Source organism: Mastomys coucha, unplaced genomic scaffold (assembly GCF_008632895.1).
Source record: "Mastomys coucha isolate ucsf_1 unplaced genomic scaffold, UCSF_Mcou_1 pScaffold12, whole genome shotgun sequence".
In the NCBI taxonomy this organism is placed as follows: Eukaryota; Metazoa; Chordata; class Mammalia; order Rodentia; family Muridae; genus Mastomys; species Mastomys coucha.
In genome coordinates, this window is record NW_022196894.1 from 46,435,897 (window position 1) to 46,452,092 (window position 16,196).

Consider the following 16,196-nt stretch of genomic DNA (forward strand, 5'->3'; position numbering starts at 1 on the left):
CTTGGATTTTGATTGTTTCTTTGACTTCTTATTGATACTTCAATAATGGCTTAGTTGCCATCAGATGTCCTTGTGTTCAAGTGGACATCATTGACCTTTAAATAAATATGTTCAGGCATATGAAGATTTATATGTGTTACATATGTGTTTATGATGTAGACATGCATATCATAGGCACATATAATTTACATGTCATTTATTTGTATACATGTGCTGCATGTACATGAATGTAGTGTGTGTGTGTGTGTGTGTGTGTGTGTGTGTGTGCAGGCACATGCTGAACAGAGGGGGTATCTTGCTCTATCTCTCTATGCCTTGTTCCTTTTAGGCAGACTTTCTCACTGAACTTCTGAGCTATGTTGGTAGCCATTATGCTCCAGTGATCCCCCTGTCTCAACAACGTTGACTTTAAAGACTCACATAAGGCCACAACCAATGGTTTGGTTGTTGTTGCTTCTTAAATGTGGGTGCTTGGAACAGAGCTCAGATCTTCCTGTTTCCACTCTTATACATCGAACCTGCTCTGCAGCACCACTTATTGCATATTAATTCACACATACATATAAAATGATATATATGTATATATATTTAATTTAAGCTAGTTTGAATTTTATTTAAAGCCAGATATACGTCTATTTATTACTTGCTATTTAATTTAATACTCTTATTATTTCTATATCTTCAGAACACCATAAACAATTTAGAATAGAACTATTTCTGAGTTCCTTTTATAACAACATCTAATGTGTTCTTTACAAAATAATTTTCAAGAATTAATTAATTCTTGAATAATGGTATCTTGAATATTGATAATGAAATGTATGGGTTTTTCCCTTTAAGGGAATATTAATGTTTCATAAAGTGTAAAAACAATAGACACCTTAATGATTTTCCTGGACAGTAAGTTCCCATTTGAAAAAGGAAACTAATAATAATGTTTATTATCGAGTTTGGGTTGAAACACATGAGAATGTTTTCAGAACAATGTCACTAACAGCTCAATAAATGTTAGCTATTGATATTAGTATTATCCCTGTTATGTTATCATCTCACCGCTGGTAAGTGGCTATTTTTCTGTAATACGTTCAGGAAATATGTTCTCAGTAAGCACCATCAACTCACCCAATAACTGGAAAATTGAATGGAGAAGGATAATTAATATAATGGCTCAGAGCCAAAAGCAAGGTTCTGATCAAGGATGAGGTCACATCCACATCCAAGGAAGCGATGCCACAGGTTCTGTTCTACTTATCCACAACTCTACTGAGAAGGCCCATTCTCCCAGTATCTGGGAAACAGACTTCCGTGCTACAGACAGTGATGAACTAGGCCACTGTAGCTCTGGTAAAGGTGTTCATCAGCAGTACCTAGAACTAAGAACATCTTTCTGCTCTGAATCTATAATTACCAAGAATTGTGGTGGTTATTTATTTCTCAGAAAACATGAAGGAAGCATTTGGTGCTTACGGATAGCCATCTGATCAAACTGATCGATGTGTCCACTATAAATATAAAATCTGTCTCCTTTTGGGAGGTTGACTGATGCTAGAAAAGGCCTGGGCAATGGACTCTTACAAGAGGAGATAACTTATGAGGCCAGCTGCAAGGCCAGAAAAGGTCTACTTGCCTAAGGCCAAGATGTTAAGTCTTGAAGAGTTCACTGTGAGTGGAAATGACCTCCTAGTGAACAATCAGATTTTCTCTCTGCTCTTCCACTTTCATAATTTGAAACTGAAACCTGAAGCATTTATTTTCCTTAAGCTCCCACCATCCTATGGAACAAAAACAGTTGCTTTCTTATGTATTTGTAACATAATTCTTCCTTCAGATACCTCACCAAGCATCTAAATCGATAGGTTTTTCTCAGAAAAAGAGTAATCGTTGCAATCCAAATTACTTTTTGACAAATATCTACTGTTTTAAAAGTTTTATTCCAATTACCTAAGATAGTATCAACCATGTAGTATACTATCACTTCCTATAAATTCCCTAAGTACAAATTTTAAAACTAAGTTAGTGTAAACTTAACCCAAGAGTTGTACTACCTAAAAGTAAATAATTTTTTTCTTAGTCATTTTTTATTGGATATTTTATTTATTTACATTTCAAATGTTATCCCCTTTCCTGATTTCCCTGCCAGAAACTCTTTACCCCATCCCACTTCCCCCTGCTTCTATGAGGGTCAACCCACCCACCCACTCCTACCTCCCTGCACTCACATTTACCTACACAGGGGCATCAAGCCTTCATGGGACCAAGGCCCTCTTCTCCCACTGATGCCCGACAAGGCCATCCTCTGCTACATATATGGCAGATTATGTTGATAATTTACTTTTAGTGAAGCTGAACTTGTTACTGTGATTTAGAGATAATCCAACCTAGAAGTCATATGCTTCTAGAACTCTAAGGGGATCTGGGACCTTGACAGTGTGCTCATCTCAAAGGATGTAAAATTGATTTTGAAAATAAAATTTGACTCTATCTAAGAGAAAATACCTGGATTTGTTCATAGAAAAGTGACGGGCTCATATGGCTTTCTCCTCCATAAAAGGTTTCAGTTCTTAAGAGAATGTGAAAGTGTTGTCTATCGGACTAACCATTTAAGTGTACTACATGCCCTAAACTGAGAACAAAGAGTTGGAGTTCAGGTTGTAGTTAGTAAATAAAATCTGGAATTCTCTGTGACTCCTTTTACATTAACTTATTTTCCACATTTTCTGCCCTTTGTTACCAGGACAGAAGAGAACAGGTTTAAAGAAAAAGAAACAGCCATATGAAGCCCATCACTAAATTTATTAATTATAAAAATATTGTAGCAGCATTTATGTAAGATCTCAAATTTAAGAATCTCAAGAATGGCCAGCTCCTGGAGCCCACTTGAATGTTGCACATCACTGATCTTCCTTGCAGCCTTCTTTAAACAAATCTCCAGGCCTTTATAATAGTCATGTTGATGATTCTTTAATCTACCCTGATTTATGTGGTTACTATTCTTACTACATATTTCTAATACTCTTCTGTCGGTAGAGTAACAAAACCAGAAAATAATAATAACAGACCCCTGACTCTCACCAGTTTTGGAAGACTGCTAAAACTAATCTTTCTACTTAGTGTTTTGTCTTGTTGTTCATTTCCCACAATTTCTATTATTTTGTATATACAGTCATTAAGTTGCTATAATTTGAATAAAAAAAGAAAGCCTAATATAAGGAGCCACAGTTCAAAAGAGTAAGTAGAAAGTACTTATTTCTGGTTACACTAAAAAAACATTATAAATTATTGTATCATTTGAGCAAATTTAAATTTCTAGTAGAAGTTGCACTTTCTCCTTTTCAATCAAAAAGAGAAGTGAAAGGTATGTTAACCCATTATTGCTACAGGAAGATAACTTTGCTCTCAACTACAAGTAAACAACCAAAATAGCAATACCATTCTATACTGAAAGCTTTATGGGAAATCTCAACAGTGTTCATGGACTATGTCAATGGTACTGGGTACGAACTTGGAATACCCTGTACACCCCATGGGGCTGTGTTGCAATGTTTACAAAACAATGACTTTGTTTTACATGAGCAATTCTAGTCTTTGACAACACAACTGAAACTGCAACATACTGGGAAGGTTTAAACGGGTGACTGGGAAGGTGGTTTGTATGAGCTCTTCTCCCTCTGACTTTGGCATTTTATGTTTCTATATTTCAGAAACATTTCCCTTAGTAATGCAATTTGAATTTTATTTTCACTTGAAAGCTTTCATGATACCTTAAACTTCTTTTGCACCTTCTTGATTTCCAGAAATTTCCAGAAATGCCTGCTCTCCCTTTAAAAAATAAAACATACACATGAAAAGAGCAGATATTGTGTAACTAAATGGAAGAACTTCCAAACAGATCCATATATGTGAACACACACACACACACTCACAAGCACACACACACACAATGCCTTCTCTTTCCAGTAATTCTACATGATTACTATGCAGTGTAAATATCTCCCCATTTCTCTGAGTTCCTGTGAGTGCAGAGGGTATCCTCTTGGACTCAACAAGGTTTGTTCAAAAGGGCATGTTTTAATAGCATTATTAATTAATTGTACTTTCATTTATATAGTCTTTCTTGACTTAAAAAGAACTACATAATCTGAATTTGGCTACTTACATCTTTAAGAAGCCAAGGATCTGAGGAAATCATTTGTGAATCAATAACAAATAGAAAAAAATTACATGCATTTCTATCTAGTTTTAACTCAGTAAGGGCTAATAATGGTGAGTTTAGTTGTAAGATCTCTGACTTCTGTAAAGCCAACAGGTATTGGCAGGCATTGAATATGAAGTTCATAATTACGTGTGTTCTGGAAAGAGACCTGGCTATGTAAATGTAGTGCCTTTCTATTAGCAGACTTATCTAATGAAGAAACCTTCACTTAAACAATTAACAATAAAAAGAAGTAAATGTAATGCTTTATGTATTTCAGATTTCAGACTATTTTTTAACTAGGACAAGTGTATGAGTTTACCAGATATAGCCATTCCTTATGTGGCCCTCCTTGGCTTATCAACTTTAATAGAGCAACAGACATTCTTTTGCATTCCACAATTGTACACATTTATTTAAAACATCCAAATGTTTTAAAAGAAAAATGAATTAATATTACAATCTCCATGTATCTACTCATGAAATTATTTTTCCAGTGGGGTGGTAGCTGTGTTGAACAGAGCATATTATTATTTGAGGGTTATAGCATGCTAGCACCATTTCCATAGTCCAAGCCGTCACCACTGGAACCATTATCACCAACAAAGGGTATGAGAATCATAGATGTTACCCTAAAGGGAGCCTTCACCTTAGTTTCATGTTTCCAAGGAAACAACTTGTTTTTAATGCAAAACTTGAAACCCACCAACCTTAAAATGAGTGCCTGTCATGAATAGAGGTTATCTGAGATATGAATGATATAGATCCCAGGGTGCTGGGAGAGAAGCAAAATAGCAATACTACCTTTGATGTGTCTATTTTCACACAGCATGAGAACGAGAACAAGATTAGGCCTCCGGAAGGTGTATACCACCCCCTCCCTGTGCAAATCACTGATCCTCAGTAAGCCAATGGTCAAACTGGAGCGCCCACCTTCATCCTTGTGACGTGAGGCTCACCTCTTTCTAAAGCATCTGGATTCCTCTCAGTCAATAAAAGAGACAATAACTGTGTCTCTTTTAGAGAAGTAACCAGGAAGGACTGTGGAGATCAGCATGGGATTGTGGAACCTTTCAATCCATAAAACACTGGAGTTAAAATTTTTTTTAAAGACGTATTCTATTTTCTTTAAATTAAGGAATGCTATGATGAATAAGTAAAATTTAAAATTCATGGGAAATTGTGCAATAATGACACATGTTACTAAATATTACCATGTACTCATGTTTTTCATGACTGTGACCTTTTTAAATGATGGTGTGCCTTTTCCTTTGATTAGTTCATCTTAAATTTCCTGACAGGTATTACTTAAATGGCATGGTAAACGCCATCTCTGGGTCTTTAGAGGGATGCTTGAGTTTAAGAGATCATTCAGAACTAGTCCACCTCATTTCAAAAGAGCCTCACTCTGTTCGTAATGCACCTGAAGCTCCAGGGAGCAAAGGCAGTGAGAACCTTCTAAAGTAAACAACAACAAAGTATTAGCTAACTAGTGAACCATTGTTCACTAAATGAGTTGCCAAAGCAATGACTTCTTCTCCACTTGATCCCAGTTAATACTCATTTTGTGTGAATAGGCAAGCAAGGCCTCAGCTATTATACCAGCATATTTATTTCACCGGATTCAACATGGAAAATGTTATTGCCAGATTCCTTTCGTTATTACCACATTAAATTTTGTGCGGTGGGGATCATTTTTGCTTTTAAGATCTAGGAGGGTTTAATGATACTTTGGTCTATGTTTTGGAGAAGCCCTCATTGGCAAGGATAGCTAGCCTGCCCCATGCTCAAGTGCTGAGCTGTAAAGTGTATGCATCCTATCTCATCTTGTTTAGAACTCTTAAGTTCCAGAGGTCATTGAATATCACATTCATTGCCTTTGAACTTCCCTTTCTCAAAGCTCCCATCAGCAGCACAGGCAGAGTACTGCTATGTCCACTTCTTACATGATCCTAGCAGAATTAGAACTATTCTCTTGATTTTTGCTCGCATACGAACTGGGAAAGAGAAGACAGGTATGAACATCATGTGGCAGCTTACATTCCTGTGTTTTAGCCAAACAAATAATTTTTTTATAAATGTTATTTTAAAATTTTTTATTATTAGATATTTTCTTTATTTACATTTCAAATGTTCTCCCCTATCTTAGTTTCCCCTCTGAAAAAAAAAAAAAAACAACCCTATTCCTTCCCCTCTCCCCCTGCTCACCAAACCACCCTCTCCTGCTTCCTGGCCCTGGCATTCCCCTTCACTGGGGCATAGAACCTTCACAGGGCCAAGGGCCTCTTCTCCCACTGATGACCGACAAGACCATCCTCTGCTACATATGCAGCTGGAGCCATGTCCCACCATGTGTACTCTTTGATTAGTGGTTCAGTCCCTGGGAGCTCTGAGGGTAATGGTTAGTTAATATTTAAACAAATGATGTTTTTTCAAACCCTTCAGGCAAGCTTTTGGGAAGCAAACTTTCAGAAATGATAATGTGTAATACCTTTGCTCTACTACTGGCCAATATTTATGGCTACTAAACATGCCAGCCACATAACAATTAGGCTTAAGATATGGTCAGAAAATGCCCAAACCACAGAGTTACAAAAGCCCAGGCAGAATGTTTGGTGTTCAGTCTCATTGTAACCAAAGGGATGCATATGAAGCAGTTGGCTAGTATGTTGCACTCATGAAGATTCTTAAATGAGATCAGCCACAAGAAAGAAGCAGTCTAGAATTAGAGAGAATTGCCATCTGCATTGAAGAAGCCATTTAGCAACAATGAGTCTCAAAATGCCCACATATCTTATTCAGTAATTTCAATTCTAGAAAGAATTTTTGAAAAATAACCCTCAATACACAAAAGCTTTAGAGTCGTTCATTTTCCTGCCATTTAAAAACATACATCTAAAATGCTGGATAAACAGGAGTGTCTAGCAATAAATGAATGAGTGGACAAATTCTAATTAGTACAATGAATGTTGTTCTGTGCATTTCTTTAATGAAGAAGGAAATGGTTTTGTTGCAGAGCTGGTCCCGAAGCTGAATATATGATATAATGGCTGTTATTATTCTAGTTTTAAAAGGTAAATTGTGTGGAATGCATAGAAAACTTTAAGAAAATTCAACTTAATATTTTGCATTTTAAAGTAATTAAATGTTTGATTATAAGATCATTTTTCTGTTGCACAGTGCCCTTTTGGTCTAATATGCATTTTTCTCTCATAAAAATATTTGTTAAAGAAATGAAGAGCACATCAAGAATACAGGAGGAATGAAATAACAGATGTGGGTTTATAGTAGCAAATTGATCTGAGCTCCCATCACAATCTATCTCACCATGTGATTTCCACTGGCCTTTTCAAAGTATGCCATCTCCCTGACTATTGGCAAATCCACCAATTCCTGGGGGGAAAACTATAGTGTCTAATTGCTAGACATCTGTAATCAACTACTTCTATCCTGTTTTATATTTAAACCAAGAGAAAAGAAATACACGTGGTCAATGAAAGAGTCTATAAAACAACAAATCTTCAAATGACACAATTACCAATGAACATTGATCAATAGCTGTGATAGCTTTATTTTCAGGAGATGCTCCCTATTTTTTTCCTTTAAGAGCAAATAATCAATATACCCATTAATGCATTTTAAACCACTTTCTAATTGTATGAAACATCATTGTACATTATTTTAAAATTACCATGTTAACCAGTTTACTTTCCCCACAAGTAAATGTCTCATTAAAACTAGAAATTACTAAATGAAATGTTAGACGTAACAATGAGAGACAGAAAGAATTCAGAACGACACTCACCTGACATGCTAGCCTTTTCAGAAGAGCCTGGGTACACCCATGAAAGGTATCCGTAAGCTACCTTTCCTCCCACCAACTTTTTTCCTTAAATACCGTGGCTCTGTTATGTTAGAAGCAGCGCAGCACCAACATATATCTTTATCAGTACTCAGGGTTTTTTTTCTCCTTTGTTTCTTCAACTCTTTTGTGTGTACTTTGTTCAGTTATAAACAGGAAATGTGGTGATAGAGGCTTCTAGAGTTTAGGTCTGTAACGAGTAGACTTCAATAGTGGTGAAACGTGGGAAGAAAAATCCCCTGTGCTTCTGTATGCTGAACGGTGAAGTTTTATCACTACCGAAGTCTGATTTAAAAATGAAGACTCAAAGTAAATGTGTGAAGGAAGGAAGATCAAATCCACTCGGTCATGAGAGAAGCCAGGGGTCTCCTCACCTCTGAGTTTCCCTGAAAACAGAATGAAATCTACCAAACTGACGAGCCAAGAGTAAGCAAGCTTCGGTGTGTGCTCAGCTGCACACTCTGTCCTTTGACAGGATGAATAGAAGGGAATTAACAAATTCTGAGTGCTTACTGGGTAATAGATGCCTGTCAGATGAACATCATCATACCAGGAGAGCAGGTGCCTGCCTGACCCACTAGACATCCCAGTAGCCAGCCTGAGTCACTCTGTGTAAGCCAGAGTCATCAGGAAAACAAGCTCTACCACCATCCTGGCCTCAGTATCAGAATTTCTTAAACATCTGTATGTAAATGTGCTATGTTACAGTAATGAAATGCACTGGTGCATAATCTGTGGAATCAGAACTTTTGGCATGGAAAAGCCCTGGCTATTTTGTTATCTTTTTTATATGAGATTGTTGAAGTAGAAAAATGGGAAGATTTATTTGAAGTGACTTTATTTTTTTTTATTGTTCTTTCTTTATTAGATATTTTCTTTATTTACATGTCATATGATATCTCCTTTCCCAGTTTCCCCTCCGAAAAAAAGAAAAAAAAAGAAAAAATTAAAATAATAAAAAAATCCTGTTTCCCCCTCCCTGCTCAACAACTCACCCTCTCCCGCTTCCTGGCCCTGGCATTCCCCTACACTGGGGCATAGAGCACAAGGTCCCCAGTGAGTTAGAGAAAGGACCCAAGGAGCTGAAGGGTTTGCAGCCCCTTAGGATGAACAACAACATGAACTAACTAGTACCCTCAGAGCTCCCAGGGACTAAACCATCAACCAAAGAGGGACTGTCTTTATAAATATATCTATTTTCTAGCATAGTTTCTTTAGTTTTACAAAAGCAATGCAATTGACACACAATAGTATACACACATATTTATGGGATATGGTATAATTAGGCACACATATGCAATTCATAATAAAATCCAGGTAATTAGCTTTCATCTCTCCTAGCATGTATAATTTCTGTGTGTTGGAATGTGGACTCATCCAGATATTTTTTAAAAATGTCATAAATTGTTAGAGAATATAATCATGCTGCTGTGATACAGAACACAAATTAATTTCTTCTCTTTAAGTGTTTCTTGCTTCCCATTAGCTAGCCATACTATGGCTCCTCCCTGTCCTGGCTTCCAGTGACCCCCTAACCTCTACATCTGTGAGATCTATTTTTTCCTTCCTGTTAATGGCAGGGAAGTATGTAAATTTGTCTTTCTGTGACTGCATTATTTAAATTAGTGTGATAACTTTCAGTCTAATCTGTGTTGCCATAGAAGATATTTTATTTCTCTTTTATAAAGTAGCACTGTTTTGTTCACAAACAGTATGCCCATTCTCTTTTAATTGTTGGGATATATTTAATTTAGTATATACCACATTCCCATATGTGCTCATATTTTTGTGGACATATTGATGGATTCCATATTCTTGGTAATTTTAATAGAGGTTCTCTGGATGATGTTTTGAGAAACTCAGACATATGATATAGAGTTAATCTAATTAATCACTAAAATGTCAGAGCCTAGAATTATGTTCTACCCATTTTAGGTTTCAATAAATATTAACCTGCTGTGGAAAACATAACCCATTGGGTGTGGTTTTCTGAGGCATCTTTGCTCCTCTATAGGCTATAACTCCACAGGAAACAAGGGCCGTACTTATGGATCTTGCATCCAAGGTTGGAGTTGGCTAAATACTAGGGACATTTTTTCCCATTTGATTTTCTTTCCCACAGAATATATATTATGAATAATTGAATCAACCTTTAAAACTAAAAAATAGTAAAATATTCTCTACTTTAATCCTTAAAAGCATTTTAAAAGTATGTTCCAGGGCCAACAAGATTGCTTAGTGTGCCCGTTCTGAGTTGCCTACCTAGACCCACAATGGAAGGAGAACTGAAATCCCAGTATTTTTGTACCCTGACCTACACACAGATATCCCACAGCTCACCCCCACACAAGATAACAATCGTATATGTATATGTAAATGTATATATATGCATATGTACATGTGTACACATATATATACACACACATTATATATATGTGTATGTGTGTGTGTATATATATATATATATATATATATATATATATATATAAATATTTTACAGAATACTTGGCTTTAAGAAGCTCTTAGTGTTAGGGTTTTAAGGTGGAAGAAAGGATACTTTGTCTTACTGGAGTCAAGGAGTGCCAGAAAGTCACACCATGCAACAGGCCTCATGCAAGAGACTTATGGAGGGGACTATTTCTTCATCTGCCACCACCAGAATGACAGGGTCTGTGGGGCAGAGTCCTGGCTGACCACACACTAATACTTCAGGAAAATAATAGTATTTTGTTTATATAGAGTCCAGAAAGCAATGCAGAATTAGAAGATTTCATTCTAGAATTAGAGGGAACATTAAGATGGAGATGAGACAGCTGAAGGAACAGAATTATTGCATTTGTGCCCAAGTCTTTCCTGCCATTGACCTGAACACTTGTTGTTTCTGGAATTGAGATTCTTGGATGACACAGGGAGTGAGTGTCTCCTTCCTTCTTCCCTCCCTCCCTCCCTCCTTCTCTCCCTCCCTCCCTCCCTCCCTCCCTTCCTCCCTCCCTTGCTCCTTCTTCTTTCTTTCTTTCTTTCTTTCTTTCTTTCTTTCTTCCTTTCTTCCTTTCTTCCTTTCTTTCTGTTCTCTCCATTGAGGAGGTGTTTACACCCAAATTTTCAGTTCTGAGATCTTTTCCAGTGTCCCTTGTATGAGTCACATATAAACGCTTGTTTGCTTAGCCTGTGTCATTTCTCCTTGAACCCATAGCTTCAACCATCCTTGCCTTCTATAAGAACCAACTCCTCAATACCATCCCACAATGGCATCCTATCCTTTCAAACTGACGTTTCAAGAATCCATCTCTGTGTAGATGTCTGGGATTCAGACCTTTGTCTGTGGCTGCCCTAGAGCTTCCCGGGCTCAAGCTTGTGACTTTCAAGTCTAAATGGAACTGAAAACTAGAAGCACAGGACACAAGCATTGTAGTTCAATAAAAGAATCATGTGATCCCTTAAAAGAGTAAAATATGTATCCTAAATTCATATTAGGTCTCAGAAATAGAAAAAAATATAGATTAAATTTTTGCTTCACAGTTCCTAATGATGGAAGGATGAGCACCCTCATAGAAGCATAGGGAATGGGGGATGGGATAGGGGGTTTGTGGAGGGGAAGCCAGGAAGGGGGATAACATTTGAAATGTAAATAAATAAAATAACCAATTAAAAATAATACTTTTAAATGTAATCTTCATTAAAATGCTCTCTGTTCCTTAAGTTTATGCTATAGAAAAATATAACAAAGTTAAACAAAAACATAGGGAAACTCTACAAGTATAGAGCAGAGAGCTCCACATATCTTTTTAATTTCCAGGAAGATAAATAGCTTTTTATTAAAAGATGGATGGGCAATGGAGACATTACTGGAATAGAAAAACATCATAGATATATGTATGTCCTTAAATATATTAGTGGGTATGGTCTGATTTGAATAATAGTTTCATGAGCTATGCTCAAATAATAAATAAACATGAGGACTCTGCACTATATTTTAATGAGATGGGTTATCAAAATGAAATTTAAAAGATAGCCTGACTAAGCAGAAATGTCTTGATGCACTCCAAGCCTGCTATAAAAGTAGGAAATTTGAGGTAAAGTTTTGATGGGTACCTGTCAAGAAACAAGAATTTTAAGACCAAGAAAATTGAAGTTTTGTTGCCAAAGTGAAAAACATACAATGACAGGTGCCACTCAAGTTCCATACACAGAAAATTAGAAAAAGAGGTCACAAGGTAAAGAAGTGGGACTACTTTGTCTAGATTAGTTTGATGATTATCTATCATTTTTATAATTAATTATCCCTTATTAGTATGGTATGTTTATATCTATGTTGAATGTATACACATTCATTCACATATCTCTGTATTTGTCTATCTATGTATCTATCTATGTATCTATCTATCTATCCATCCATCTATCTATCTATTCCAAGAGGCCATAAACATTTAAAATCAGGCATTTTAGTATATCTAAAGTTGTCTTTCTCTATGATTTCAAGTGTACAAAATAAGATTGACTGTATAATTTCTCCTATCATAAAATCTCTTACCATACCTTTTGTTTTATGGAAATAAGGCATTCCTCTGTGGAATTTTCTCTGTTATTTCAAATCACACAACCACACTGAAGCTGGTGCAAAGTCCAGACAGACACAGCTTTATGGGAGACAGGAAGGGAGAGTGCCCTCTACCTGCAGTCAAACAATTTTAAAACATTAAATTATCCAAAATTAGTTACAGAGCTACAATTGTATCTGGTTAGACCATATAGATCATTCACATTTTATTGAACTTCATTGGAATTAGGCTTAGATTCTCTGGAAAACTTACTCATTTGGACAGGAAAGTAAAACCAAGTTAAAAACCATACAACAAAAGTTACAACATTAAAGTAACCACCCTTTTATTCTTAACCATTTTGCAGGGCTATTGTTCTGAAGATGTATTTTAGGGAACACTAGATTGAACACTTTTTTCTTTCCTGAACTGCTTGCACATGCAGTTTGACTCACTTGAAGGACAGTCTGATGATATTCATTTTATCATCTGAACACGAACTTTCCTCATTAAAAACCGGTTTTCTTGAGATTAAAGGAATAAGCCCCGAAACTCCAAATGCCTTAGGACATTTGCAACACAAGTAGCAACTTCAGAGCGACTGACACAGCGAATTTTCTTCTGGTTGATCTTTCACCAAATAAGACATGGAGTAGATTAAATTTTCATCAAAAATAAGAGAAGATTGGGGCTAGAGTATTCCCAGGGACAGCGATTCTAACGGGAGAAGCAAGAAGCAAAAGCAGAGACTTGAAGAATTGATGCACACAGTCCTGGCTGGGAACAATGCTACTAAGAGTCAAAAGGGAGTCAGAAAGAGTTAAATAAAGAGAATATCAAGTTAGGAGAGTCAAAAGAGATAGGTAAAGAGAATACCGAGATGTAGGTAGTTAGGTATAGGTAGGGAGCACTGATTAGTTTTATTATCACTAGGGGATGATGGCAACTTAATGAAGGACTTCTTTTGTTCATGGATTCAGCCCATCATGACAAGAAGGGAGTGATCAGGAAATTTACAACCTGGCTCTCAGGAAGCAGAAACAGAGCAGTAATAGTAATGACAGGACTATTGTAGCCCTCAAGAATGTAACCCCCTGCAGTCTACTTTCTCTAACAAGGCCTTCTGTCTATAATCTATCATTTTCCAATATTCTAGCCAATTTTTAAAAACCTATCTATTTACTAGATCAGAGCCCTTACAATATATTTGTCAATAAAAGTCTTGTGACAAGAACTCCTAGAGTTGTGCTGTGGCAATCTCCAAGGTATTGTTCACTCCAGTGACCAGAATAATCATGAAACAGAAGAGGCTGAGGGAGAGTGACAGGCTTCTGAGTCAGCAAAGGAACATGCAGATGAGCAACCCTGGGCTTGAAAATATCAGGGATAAAAGCCCTATGAGATTCCTTGACACTTGGCAGGAGGCACGGATTTTAATAACAAACACCCAGTGCTATGCTGAGACCAGGCATAAAGAGAGTTGACCCCTCTAGAGCTTTCAGTATTTCATACTGCCTCTTCCTTAGCCAAACTCATAGTCAGGGGATGGAAGTCATGAGGTTGTAGACTTTAGATTTCAGTCTACAATGTGTCTAACAGAGCAAGGAGGAAGAGACTGTGGCTTCGAAGAGGGAAAAATGGGAGGAAGTTTCAGTGAGAAAGATAGTTTTGGATAGCTGTTATGTGTGCTATCAGACATGGACTTCATAGTGTTATAGATAGAATTATCCTCAAGAGCACCACGGAGTAAATCACATCAATTTATCTTGAGATTTTCTAGTTAAATTCATCAGATCAATTTTATTGACTCTCAAATAAATGTCTGAGATATCTTAAATAGTGAACCTGATTCTGTATCATAGAACTAGGAAATGTTAGGACAGAGATTAGCCAATAACTCTACAAAAGTGATAGGAAGAAGATATAGGGAAATATACATGGGATTTTCCCAGTTTTAAGTATGAGTCATGAAAATGAAAATCATCAGGGAGTGAGTGTATGTGGCAGGTAGTTAGGATGTGTGGAATCAGAAAACGTACATGAGAATATCTAACATTATTCTTAAAGTAGTTTTCTAAAGTTCAAAATTATTTCAAAATAGGTTTGAATATAGTGTGTGAATTACTTAGAGCAAGCAGCATCTGATAGCCATGGAGTCCTAAGCATGAAACATTGACGCTATCAACACTACCCTGATAGCAAATTCTAAAGAGCTGTAAGAAAACTACATGTAAATTGTTCTTCATCTGCACAAGTAGAAAATTCTTAGTAAAGTTTTAGCAACTAAATTCACACAACATCTTAAAAGGATAATCGTGACCACAGGAGGTTTATTCCTGAATTGCAAAGCAAATTTAATATTTCAAAACCGAATCAGTAAAATTTGCTACATTAATTAGTGAAAAATGTGTGATTACCTTTATGGTAGTCAGTAGGGGTGAATGTTATGAAATATAATGCAATGAGAGGGTATCTTCGGAGGGCCCATGTCACAGTTATTACCCCTGAGAAATTACACCATGCAACACATCTGGTGCAAAAGAGGTTTACCAGGGGAGGGTAAATGAGAGAAAGAGATAGAGGCAGCAAGAAAGCCATGGCAGACAGACAGGGAGCAGAGGATGCTCCATAGAGGCAGAGAGAGGGGCAAAGAAGAGGCCTGAACATGGAAGAGAGAGAGGGAATGCAAAGAGAAAGATCTGATGTGGCTAGTTCCATCTATTTACCTATGAATTTAATAATATTTTTAACAGCTGAATAATATTCCATTACATAAGTGTATAGAGGTAGTATTTTTTAAAGCTAAAATTCATAGTACATCTCAATAAATGCCATTTTAAAAATACTGAGAGAGTCAGGTAGTTCTGGTGCATACCTTTAATCCCAGCACTTGGGAGGCAGAGGCAGGCGGATCTCTGAGGTCGAGGCCAGCCTGGTCTACAAAGTGAGTTCCAGGACAGCCAGCCAGGGCTAGCTACACAGAGAAACCCTGTCTCGACAAAAAAAAAAAAATACTGAGAGAGAAGAGAGAAGTGAGGCAGTAGTGTAGTGCTTGTTTAACAAGCACAAAACACTGAGTTCATTGTCTAGCACTGAGACAGGAAAATTGAAGGAAGGAAGGCAGGAAGGGAAAGAGTAGAGAGGAAAAGGGAAGGGGGCAGGAAGAGGGGGCAGGCGAAAGGTGGGAAGAGAGGAAGGAGAAAAGGAAATTATACATTCATTTGTCAATAAACTCTAGAGTCTTTTTGTCTTTTAGTATGTAGTCTTTAGTATAGGCTTTTAGAACTATAAATTAATAAGTGATGCAAAGGAATGCTGTCAGTGATACTGAAGGGTTCAGTGAAGAGTGATGGATGAGCAAAAGGATACTTAATCTTGAAATCTCCCTCAAAATTATGTCTAATATTGAGAGGGTAATCTGCTGACTACATGGTAGACAGAATGAGTGGATGTAACCAGAACTAAGAATCCACGTCAGCATCACCACTAATGAAATAAACCAGAATCATCTGTCTCCTGAAACAAGGCACAAAAGAGGACTTCTGGTATTCTTGTGAAATTTGCAATCAATAAAGTATCAGAGATTCCCAGACTACAGGGCACA

General features: G+C 36.8%; 1 protein-coding gene across 2 annotated transcripts in view; it reads right to left on the reverse strand.

Moving 5' to 3' along the window:
- Positions 1-8,136, reverse strand: part of LOC116085965 (T-cell receptor-associated transmembrane adapter 1) — a 34,498-nt gene extending 26,362 nt beyond the window's left edge. For both annotated transcript variants that reach the window (XM_031364027.1, XM_031364026.1), the window contains exon 1: positions 7,998-8,136. In XM_031364027.1, the coding sequence (XP_031219887.1) occupies positions 7,998-8,004 (7 nt within the window). In that variant the 5' untranslated portion in view covers positions 8,005-8,136. The remainder of the gene's footprint in view (positions 1-7,997) is intronic.
- Between the last annotated feature and the right edge of the window lie 8,060 nt (positions 8,137-16,196).